At 55.9% G+C, this 10,936-nt stretch overlaps 2 protein-coding genes across 5 annotated transcripts in view; one reads left to right on the plus strand and one right to left on the minus strand.

Annotated features, from left to right (window-relative positions):
• Nucleotides 1-1,965, minus strand: part of AP1G1 (adaptor related protein complex 1 subunit gamma 1) — a 55,993-nt gene extending 54,028 nt beyond the window's left edge. Inside the window, exons 1-2 of one of the 3 annotated variants that reach the window (XM_076348846.1) lie at nt 941-1,034; nt 160-206 (exon numbers count right to left, since the gene is read on the minus strand). In XM_076348846.1, the coding sequence (XP_076204961.1) occupies nt 160-206; nt 941-989 (96 nt within the window). In that variant the 5' untranslated portion in view covers nt 990-1,034. Of the gene's footprint in view, nt 1-159; nt 207-940; nt 1,035-1,944 lie in introns of those variants that run through there. The other 2 variants (XM_076348848.1, XM_076348847.1) reach the window with 2 other exon arrangements.
• An 828-nt stretch (nt 1,966-2,793) lies between these two features.
• Nucleotides 2,794-9,956, plus strand: ATXN1L (ataxin 1 like). 2 transcript variants are annotated; one of them, XM_076348850.1, is made up of 3 exons: nt 2,794-2,848; nt 3,174-4,771; nt 9,206-9,956. In XM_076348850.1, exons 2-3 carry the CDS (start codon nt 3,284-3,286, stop codon nt 9,311-9,313), a joined length of 1,596 nt encoding a protein of 531 aa, XP_076204965.1. In that variant the 5' UTR covers nt 2,794-2,848; nt 3,174-3,283; the 3' UTR covers nt 9,314-9,956. The 2 variants fall into 2 exon arrangements, with proteins under 2 accessions (XP_076204965.1, XP_076204964.1); XM_076348849.1 differs by having other exon boundaries at nt 3,174-9,277.
• The last annotated feature ends 980 nt before the right edge of the window (nt 9,957-10,936 follow it).

Here is a 10,936-nt window from a genome sequence, read left to right on the forward strand (position 1 = left end):
TATTATAAAAAAACCTTGTAATGTGTCTTCTAGCTTGTGAGAGAAGAGATAGAACTTAACCAACCTTGAAGAAGGGACTTGAAACTGTCTTTACAGATTGATTCTCAAATGGTAGTCTACCACTAACACAAACCCATACTTGCAGCTTATTGCAAATACCTTTGGCCAGAAATCATCGGTTTTTGCTTCCATTAAAATCCATGCAACTGTAAGACAACACACAGACACTGTAAGTATTAGAGAGACGCTAACTGTAACACTCTGAGCAGCTGTGTGGCACCAGCAATAAAATACCAAAGGACAGATGGACGCAAACATCCAAGCTACTTCTTAGACGCCCAGGGCCTCCAGCACGGACAGAGTCACACGACATCTCGTACTGACAGAACTTCTGCAGGTCTACACTCTCCACTTCAAAAAACGCTATACAAGATCACCCGAGTCCCAGTAACAGGGGCTGAGGGGAGCAGAGAGAACCCTGCCAGCAACGCCTTTCCAGCGGGTAAAAGCCGAAGCACGTAAAAAGCCCTCCCCTGTGCCTTGGGAGGCAGCAGGCCAACCCAGAAGCGTGGGGCAGAGTCCGGGACGGGCTCGGGCTGCCGGGCGGAGGCAGGGGGCCCAGGCTGCGGCCGAGGGCCGAAGGCGGCCGGCGCGGGCAGGCGGCCCGCGGGAAGTCGCGCCGGCAGAGGCCGCGAGAGTGCACCGGGCGGCCTCCACCGGCAGAAAAGCCCGCGGCGCTATCGCAGGGCCGCAGCCCGGCCGCGTAGCTCGGCGGCGGGCAAAGGCGGCGAAGGTACGCGCGGGCCCGGGGCGGTCGGGACCTCGCGGGCCGCGGCAGCAGAGACCCGGCCTGACCGGCGGGACAGGGAGAGGGGCGGGCGAGCGGCGAACGCCCGGCGCGGAGGCGGGCTGGGGCGGCGGGCGCCACGGCCCCACTCACCAGGCCGGTCCCTGCAGCGGAGGAAGCGGCAGCGGCAGGAGCCAGGCATTCAAAATGGCGGCGGCGAGGCCGCAGCACCGATACCGCAGGCGGAGGGATCCGCGCGCCGGCACGCTCCCCTCGGCCTCCCGGCCTCTACCGGCCGCGGGCGGAGGGCGCGGCCGCGGCGGCCTCAGCGGGGACAGCAGGGAGACGGGGCAGCACCAGCGGCGGCGAGGCGGAAAAGGCCGCTCGCACTACTTTTCTCGGCGGAAGCACCCGGATGCCTGCCTTGCGAGGAGCGACGCGTTTGCGCCGTGGCAGTCACTGATGACGTCACGCGCAGGGCGGTACCCTCGGCGAGCGCTGTCCCGTGGTGAGGCCGGGCGGGTCGCGCCGCCCGCAACCAGGGTTCCGCGGCGCGGAGCGACGGCACCGGGGCCTGGTCGGCCGGGGCCGCACGGATCCCGCCGCGGCCGCGGGAGCGCTCGGGCTGCCCGCCCCGCCGCCCGGGAGGAAGTCTCAGCTGCTGGGTGGCGGCCGGCGGCGCTCGCCGCAGGGAGAGCGCTCCGAACCTGCCGGTTTCTTGTGCTCCTCCTTTTAAGCGTTCGCTGGTGACTCCGGGGACAGCGTCACGCTTCCCTGACACCGGCGGCTCAGCTCTGCGCCTGTAACGTGGCAGCGGTCAGCGGGCACAGAGCAGGGCATCTGACGTAGACAACGTGCGGGGAAATTATTCTGAGACCAGGCCCGTGGCGGGCAAGGCCGTGCACTAGCGGCAGCACCCAAGGAACGACTCCGGCTTGCGTTCCCAGCAGGGAGGGGAACCCAAACCGCCCCGAAGGGGCGCGGGGAGCGGGTGCCGCTCGGGTGTGCGGCCGCTGCTGCGCGGAGCTGGGCTCTGGACTTCGGGGCGGGAGAGGCTTGGCGTGCGACAACGAAAGAGGGATCTCCAGAAGGGGATCCAGAGCCGGCCCCCGCTCCGGGCAGCTTTTCTCCCTGCGCTTCCCAGGATCTTTTGTCACCTTAAAAATCGAGGAATGCCAAGAAATCGCACGCTCGCGGGGAGTCGCTGGCGGCACCGAGACAAGCAAGAGACCGCCCGGAGCGTAGGTGCGAGACAGGATAAGGGGCGCGTTCAGACTAAAGGCGAGGGGTTGCGCGGAGGAAGCGTGGGGAGGCATCCTTCCGGGAGCGGCACCACCGGCTCCCCGCAGTTAAAACCGGGCGGGGTGCCGTGACCCCCGTGTCCCGGCTGGCCGCCCGGGAAAGTCCGTCTGAGGCGCGCGAGACGACAAACGCCTCACGACGCGGACCGCGCTGCTTTCGGACGACGCGCTCTTTGCGACCGGGGACCGGGCGCGGCCTCCAGCGGCAGGACGTCGCCCCTCCTGCGCCGTGCCCCCTGCGGCCGACCCGCCTGGCCGAGCCGAGGGCTCGGCGCAGGTCCGTCCTCCCGGCGGCGCCTTCCTCCGCCGGCCGGCCCGGCAGCACGCCCTGTCCCCCGGGGAGCACGTCCCGCCGCTCCGCGCCCCGGCCTCCCCGGCCGGCCCTCCGCCAGGAGGGCCCCTGCGCGAACCCCGGCCCCGCAGGCCGCCCGGCGCCGCCGCCGAGAGCGCGGGCCGGGACCAGCCCGGGAGGCTCCGCCCGGCGCCCTGGGGGCGGCCCCGCAGGGCGGGCGGCGGGCGCGGCGCCGTCGGGCCCGGCCGGGCGTGGCTGGTTGCCACGACAACCGGCGCTGCGGGCGCCCCGTGACGTCAGCGCGGGCACGGCGCCGCCACGCCCCCTGCCGACGGGTGAGGCGCTTCCGCCGCGCGGAGCGGCGCGTCATCGCCGCGCGCCGCGGCGCGGGGAGGGGTCGGGTCGGAGGCGGCCGCGGGCGGCGCCGGGGCTGATGGGGGTCGCGGAGGAGGAGCCGGGCGATGGCGGGTGAGCCGCGGGTTGCGGTGGGCACCGGGCGGGCCCGCGGAGGCTGGGCGTGTCTGCGGCGCCTCGGGCTCGGCGGGGCGGGGCGCGGCGCGGCCGGGGCTCTGGGGCCGGGGGTGGGGCCGGGGCCGGTGACCGGGCTCGGGCGCCCTCCGTCTCCGGGGCCGGAGACCCGGACTAGGGCTAGGGGTCGTCGCCTCGCTTGTTCTCAGGGCCGGGGCTCGGGACTCTCTCTGTCCCCGCGGCTTGGGCGCTCTCTCCGCTCCCGGGGCCCTCAGCGGCTCGGTAGCAGGGCCGGGACTTACGGCTCCCTCTGTTCCTGGCGCAGGTGAGGCGGCGGCCGGCAGCGGGGATCTGGGAGCCAGCGTGTGGCAGCCCCTGCGGGTGCCCCCATGAACGAGCATCGCGGCCGGGGCTGCCGGGACACCACGGGGCACCATGAGAGCGGGCCACGAGCGGAGCCAGGAGTGCCTTCCGCCAAAGAAGCGGGAACTTCCCGCCGCCAGCACCGGCACCGAGGCGGGACGGGCGGGGGGTGCCCAGGCCTCGGGCGAGGGCCCCGAGTGGGCCCGGACAGCTGGGCCGGGTCCTGCGGCCCTGCGCTATGGCCCTGGCGAGGCCGCAGAAGCAGTGTCGGGGCTGACGGTGGACCAGTATGGGATGCTCTACAAAGTGGCAGTGCCACCCGCCACCTTCTCCCCCACGGGTCTGCACCCCGTGGTGAATGTGAGCCCCCTGCCCCCTGCCTTCAATGTGACCTCGCCAATAATTCAGCACCCAGGGGTGCCCTACCCTCCCATCCACTACGCGCAGATCCCTCCAACATCCCTACAGTTCATCGGCTCGCATTACACGGTGCCCTATGCTGTCCCTCCTGGCTTCCTGCCTAGTCCTCTCCTGTCTCCTTCCACCAACCTCACCGCCTCTCATGTCCCCCACTTTGTGCCATATGCCTCTCTCTTCACGGAAGAAGCCGCTCCTTCCCCCCAGACTACCTCTCCTACCCACACCTTCAACAAATCTGCTTCTGCAATCTCTCCTTCTGGCCAGATGCAGCACCATGCTGGGACCCAGCCGTTAGATATCGCACCAGGTAGAATTCCTGTTTATTATCAGATGTCCCGCCTCCCACCGGGGTATTCAGCATATGAGACACCTACAGCAGGTGGAAGCCCAGAGTCTCCTCAGCAAGACAGTCAGCTGAGTTCAGAGGTAGCTGCTGCCAATGGTGGACAGAGACATCTGGAGCATAATGTGGTGAGGAGGACCAGCGAGGCTGCAGACTCTGCCAGCAGTAAAGCTGAAGACTGTCTGCCAGGGGCTGCAGCAGGATGTGTGGTCGATGGACAGTTCCTTTCAGGTTACCAGACGTTGGGAACGGAGGTCTCTGTGCCAGCTCACAGAAGCACCCCAGACACTGATCTGGAGGTTCAGAGGGTGGTGGGGGTGTTGGCATCTCAGGATTATCATATTCTGGCAGCCCAGAGGAAAGATGACTCGAGCCCTTTAAACCTTTGCCATAATATCCCTGATCAGCAGGGGGAGTCAAAGGATGTGCTAAGGAACACAGTGGAAAGGGCTGCTGCTGAGAAAAGCCAGTCCAGGAGTCCGTATGTAATGTCCCCTGAAGAGCCGGTTAGACAAAGACAGTTAACCAAAGGAATGGTGATAGCCAACGGCAAGCCAGTCCTGGTTCCCGTTGGATCTGAGCCCATCAGGTCTTCCACTTTGGAAACCCTGGTGAGGCGGAGCCCAGATGCACAGGCTCGAGGAAGCGTGCTTGAAAAGGACCTGGCCCAGCTGCAGCCACCCAGCTCCTCACACTTGCCCTCTCACTTCATGAAAGGAGCCATCATCCAGCTGGCTACAGGAGAGCTGAAGCGGGTAGAGGACCTGCAGACTCAAGACTTTGTTCGCAGTGCGGAGGTGAGCGGGGGCCTGAAGATCGACTCCAGCACCGTGGTGGATATTCAGGAAAGCCAGTGGCCTGGGCTTGTCACGCTGCATTTTGTGGTTGGGGAGCAACAAAGTAAAGTGAGCATTGACGTGCCCCCAGAGCACCCCTTCTTTGTGTATGGCCAGGGTTGGTCCTCCTGTAGCCCTGGGCGGACTGCTCAGCTCTTTGCTTTGCCCTGTCACAGGCTGCAAGTGGGTGATGTCTGCATATCAATCAGTTTACAGAGCATGAATGGCAACTCTGCTTCTCAGGCTAACTACCCTCTCACAGATCAGCTGATACCTACTAGGGAGAGATCTGAAAGAACAGCTCAGGGGTCCAGAGAACCATCTGACAGAGCTGCTGAAAGGAAGAGCCACACAGATAGGGACAGCGCAGCCCAGAGCTCTCATGCAGAACCCTCTCAGCCTGAGACTGGCAGTCAGCACAGCTGGACAGCCCCAGGCTTCCAAAGATACAGTGTGCAGGCAGAGGAGCCTCGGCCCTCTCTGCTCCGTCCCTCTTTCATTCCCCAGGAGGTCAAGCTGTCTATCGAAGGGCGTTCTAATGCAGGGAAATGATCCCTTTGAGGCTGTGAGCTAGGGCATCCCCTGTAGGTGAGCCTCACCATCAGGTGGAGAAATTGCACAGACTTTGTGACAGGTTCACCAGCAAGGCTGCTTTCTGCCCTGCAGGACTGGATTTATTCCAGTTCAGTGGCTGACCAGTTCCTCTTGGGGAATCAAGGGGGCTCCAGTGCCTCAGGGAGCAGCAACAGGCTAGCTGGGGTAGAGAACAGGGATGTGCTCATGAGCTTGCGATGAGACCATTCCAGAGGTTGGAGGCTGGGGCTTTCTCACACCTCCCTGAATAACTGATTCCCTGCAGGGCAGGGTCTAAGCATTCAGGATAGGTGGGGAGATGAGGAGGGCAGACACGGCTTAAGGTAGCAGATAAAATTGCTGAAGATTTTATTCCTCCTTTCTCATGATGGGGAGAGATGGGTCCCCACTGGAGTTTAGGGGGCTCTACTCCCAGTATCCCTTTTCTTCACACATGCACTTTAAAAGGACCGTTCACCAATGGAGCTCTTGAGGGCAGGATGGAGATGCTTCTCTGGTGGTTCTGTTTAATGTCTCTTCCACTGAATCCAACTGCTCTTTCTTCTTGCAAAGAATGTACAGATTTGAATGAATCACAGAAATTCAAGAGGAAGGACCAAAAGGATGGGTTTGGGTGTAGGTGAATAGGGAACTTGAGCACTTGGGATGGGACACGAGTTGGGATGGGAGATGTCAGTTTCCTGCTATAAAAGACATTTGCCACCAAATCAAATCTTTCTTCCCATGTTAATAACTTTAAAAAAAAAATCTCTTGGGCTTATAGCTTTTGCAGAGGCTTAGCCTATGGATGAATGGGGTTGGGGTTTTTTGATTGGTTGAATTTTGGTTTTTGGTGTTTGTTTTTTTTAAAGCTGGAGTAAAATATATTCAGCATTGTCTAGCGAAGGATGGAAACACATCCTTTTTCTGTGAGAAGACCGAGACTATTTTGTAATTAAATCAGAAGAAAACTTTCCAGATGGCTAATTCTTCCCTGCAGGCAGTTTCCTAAATAAGCTCTAGACAAGAGACGGGTGTTCATGCATGTGCAGGCAAGGTACAAAGTTTCTGCTAAGTACAGTTCTATGATTAATGCAGGGACTCTAAAAATATCACAGCATCATAGGGCATTTTGGGGTGTTTTTGTGTTAGTTTTTCTGCTGCTTCACTTTGGAGTTCCTCTGTAGAACAACATGGTAAGATCAAGAGTAGTCTTTTTCACGGTGAGATTTAATACAAATGTATATTAATACCTCATTATGGTAATAACACTCCATTCAAGTGAAGGCTCCTGTAGTTACACTAATTTGCCCTCTCTGTTGGTGTGTTATGACACCAGCTCTAACTGCTTAGCTAGAATAAAAAATAGTCACTATTATGTTGAGGATAAGAGTCTTCACTGATTTAACTTGGGTTAAGTATTCCTTGTATTAAGGTGCCCATCTCTGTGCTAGGACCAGGCTTTTGAGAGGGTTTCTTTTCAGTGTGCAGGTCCCCGCTAGAGTCCTGATGCTGCTCCTGATGTTCAGCGTACCATTTTCCGTCTCCCTTCTCTCATCTTCTTGAAGTTTTCTGTCAGGCATGCCTGACTGCTAGGGCACTACTTCTCTCTTTCCCCAAATGGCTTGTGTGTCCACATCTCTCCTCGGCGTAGCCGTCCCTCGGTCAGCTTGCAGTGGTGGTGTCTCAGGGCTGTTCTGCACACTCTCCAGGAATGTGTCCTGTAATTGGTTGGCTTCAGTTGACTGTGTGATGGAGGGGTGCTCTGCCTGGGTATTAGGCAAATTAGAGAGTCTCCAAAATGTCCCTTCCATCCAGGCTGTCAGTCCTGTTTTCCTAGCACGTTGCTAGCCATTTCTGTTGCCTTTGAAACGCCTGCACCAGGAGGACAGTTTCTCTTCAGGCCTTAGGTGACATATGCGCTACTCATGCCTTCAGTGTTTGTGCCTCACAGAGGTTTCTCCAGAGTGAGGATGCTGCCTGTATCACATGTAGCTTCCCCCAAATGACACACTGCTTCCGATCTCATCAGCTGCATTTGAAATATATGAAGTCATTGTGATGCTGTCATGTGAAGATTCTGCCTCCTTGGACGCAGCAGCTGTGGGAACAGATGCTGTTTTCATGGCATCATTTGTCAGTAAAACATACTGTCTGGGCCCAGGTGCCTGGCCTCATCACCTTGTGTGTTTCACAGTTGCTATTCATTGGACTCTCCTACGCAAAGACCTCGATTAATGTTGGTTAGTACTTAACGCTCAGGATATCCAGGGTGTCTGTGGCCAAAGGCAGAAGGCAGATGAGCCCAGGTTCTCTTTCCTGTTCTTTGCATGGTGCATGCAGAAGAATTCAGAGCTGTGGCAGGCAGCTAAGAAAGACATCCTGCATACGTATGGCGTGTGAATGTAGATGGGCTGGTTGCACGCATAGAGGGAATGTCTGAGAAGCTGAAGGGTGCAGAGCCCCTCATGTGCATCTTTGAACATAGAAGTCTCTGTCATTTAGAGAGAGGGTTTGGAGAGCCTGCCTTATCTCATGTGTCTTACTGTAACTACTACTCCTAGATCTCGGCCACACTGAACAGTGGTCTGAAAGGGCAGACACTGATGTATGAGGCAAGATGCTGTGTGGCTAAAATAGCTTTGTACTGTAGGCAGCTGAAGGGCTGTGAAGGTGCTCACCCTGGTGTTTACCTGGCCGCTGGCCTGGACTTTGGCTAGCTGCCCATCTGTTGAGTGTGGTTCTGAGCTCTGTGGAACAGGTCAGGGTGAATTTGACCTTGGTGCTTCTACCCAGACTCCCTGTCAGTCCCACTGTTGTGCATGTTTCAGCTGCCAGCTCTCCTATGGAAGCAACGGTTTGGGGCACATCTCATGGTGGGGCATTGAGATGAAGAATCTGGGCATCTGGCTGCTTGCCCCAAAGGTGGTGGGCAGGAGGGGGCCACTGGCAGCCCTCTAGCCCAGCTTAGCAGTACTCGTAATCACTGGAATCTGTCCTTACTGGGTTGGGCTGTGTCGCTCAGCACCTGTGGTGGTTGTTGTGTTGGGCGTTGAGGCTCTCCTGAGATAGGGAGTGTGTGAGACAGGCTCTGCTGTAGGCAGAAAGGCTATGAATGAGCCCATGGAGGAGGCTTTTATTTCTTAGGTTTACAGGGAAAGGAGGAGATAAAGCCAGGAAGACATTGTGGAATGAGATAGTTATCCAGGCTTTTCTGCTGGCAGAGATGTGACAGGCTTCTCAGAGAAATGTACTGTTTTCCTGCTGCTATTGTGAAGGGGAAGAGAGCTGTGGTCTGTCCTCCCTGGAGGAGGAGGCCTCCTAGCCTTGGTCTTACCCAGCTCACACTCTGTGGCAAGAGTCTGTAGGATGCAATGATGGGTGTCTGTAGCCATCTGTCCCATCTCATGAAACATTCCTTGGGTCAGCTGCCCAGCAGAGGCCAGGCCTGTTTCTAGGCTATGCGTACACTGTTGCTCCAGGAACATGAGACTTGTTCCAAGCGACAAGCGCTCATCACTACCAGACTATGCAGAGGAAGCTCTGTCTGGAAAGAAGGAAAGCTGCAGAGGCCCCTCTGCCTCCCCTTTCCAGCAGGTGCGCGAGTATAATGCACTTTTCACATTAAGTGTCCCCACCCCCCCGCCATCCCCACCCCACACTTGAAGTCACTTTCCCCCATAGAGAACTAACAATCCTTGTTACTCAGAAAATATTGTAAAAGAAACTACAGCAGCTTGAGTAGCCCAAATGCTAGTTCCTGCCCACAGCAGTACATGTGCCTTTCCCTAGCGTCACTCACAACTGCTCTTTGTCTTTCAGGCTGTCCTAGGGCCTGAAACTTTGCAGAAGCTGCTAAGATGGCTACGAATGCACATTCTGTACAGAGTTTGGCCCAGGGTGTGTTCCATGTATGGCTTAAAATGCTGATGATCAAGGCCCTTCCACGGTCTTCACATTTGTCCATGGAGGACAGGACTTGCCCCTAACATCCTTCTAGGCTGCTGCCACCCCACCCTGCAAATGCACCCGTGCACATTCTAGTTGTTTTCCGCTTTCATGGCACCTTAGCGCCAGGGGAGGGTCTGCCCATGCAAAGCAGAGAAACAGACATGTGGCACTGGGGGAACCAGCTGGGCTACCCTGAGGCAAGGAGGTCTTTGTAGATAAGTGCTGATCCCTCAACTATAATCCCAGTTATGTAATGGCTGTATTAACATGTAACCGACCGCATTGTATCTAAAGCCTTAGAACTAGTCAGGTGCTCCCCTCCAACCTTGTTCCTGCCCCTTTCCTCCTACCTGATCTTTAACAAAGCATTAATAATTCTAAGGATAATCTCTATTTTGTTGTGCTTTTTTTGTAACTGTTTTAAATAAATCAATTTGTACTGTATATTTGTACTTTTGGTGAGATCCTTTTTCCTGTTTTACCATTTTAAGTCTGTACTTGGCTACACACAGATTGTATTTTTATTGTTAATGCTCTTATGAATATTGCATTTAACTTGTTGACTCTGTAAACACAGTATATATCTATATATATATATCTATATATAAACCAATAGCTTTTACTTTGGTGTTTGAGACTTTTTGCTCGTCTGCAGCATCAGCGATCATTAGGATGTGGCTTCTCTGGTCTTATACAGAGTGACCTGGAGACTTGTGATAAGGGCAAGGTAAAGGCTGTCTGACAGATGGATTATAGGCCATAATTCTGTGTTCAAATACTTCTGCTTTTATGTGGTCTCCTTCTTGAACCGCTTGGAATAATGATCAGGTGCCAGTGACACTGCAGGGAAAGTTTCAGCTACAGTTTGCAGAGTGAAGCTACATCTCTGCTGGCCAAGCAAAACACACAAGATAGAGCAATAGCAAATACTGTGAGAAGCAAACTTGTCGGTTTGAGTATGAAAATGGGCAGAGGTAAGAATAAAAGTGAGAGATCAGTTCAGAGAACAAAGGAGGATACGAACAAGGTAACATGGAACTGAATAGACCCTTTCCAGATCTGGTGCCATTTCCCATAGTGAGAAGGATGGCTCCTGGATGTCAGTTCTATGTGATGAACAATATGCTAAAACAGCTTCTGTAAGGTGAGGAAACAAGATGTTACAGTGGAATGTGGAGGAAATTGTAGTACTGAAAAGATTAAATGCTTTTTGTAGCAAGCGTCCACAAGACTGTCTGTAACGTTAGTTCATTATCATGAAAAAAATGCAACATTATGCACTTTGAAGGCAACTATTGTAAGCATTAACTAGGGCTTCAAGGGACTTCAATAAAAAGTTTTTCAAACTGAAAAAAGAGGGGAAAATCAGGTTCCTAAGTAGTCTGGCTGAAAGGTTTTGCTTCGTGTTTTAACTTTACTCTTCTGATCTCAAGTAGGAGTCTTGTGGTCACTATTTCTGACTTAATGCAGAGAAACAGCAATCGGAGAGAAGACAGTAGCTCCCAGTGTATTTGGATCACCATGTAGCTGTACTGCAGACCTTAACTGGAAATGCTATGAAAGCAGTAAGGGTCCTCAGGCTACAAAACGTAGGTGTGTGGC

This window comes from Aptenodytes patagonicus, chromosome 11 (assembly GCF_965638725.1).
Source record: "Aptenodytes patagonicus chromosome 11, bAptPat1.pri.cur, whole genome shotgun sequence".
NCBI lineage: Eukaryota > Metazoa > Chordata > Aves > Sphenisciformes > Spheniscidae > Aptenodytes > Aptenodytes patagonicus.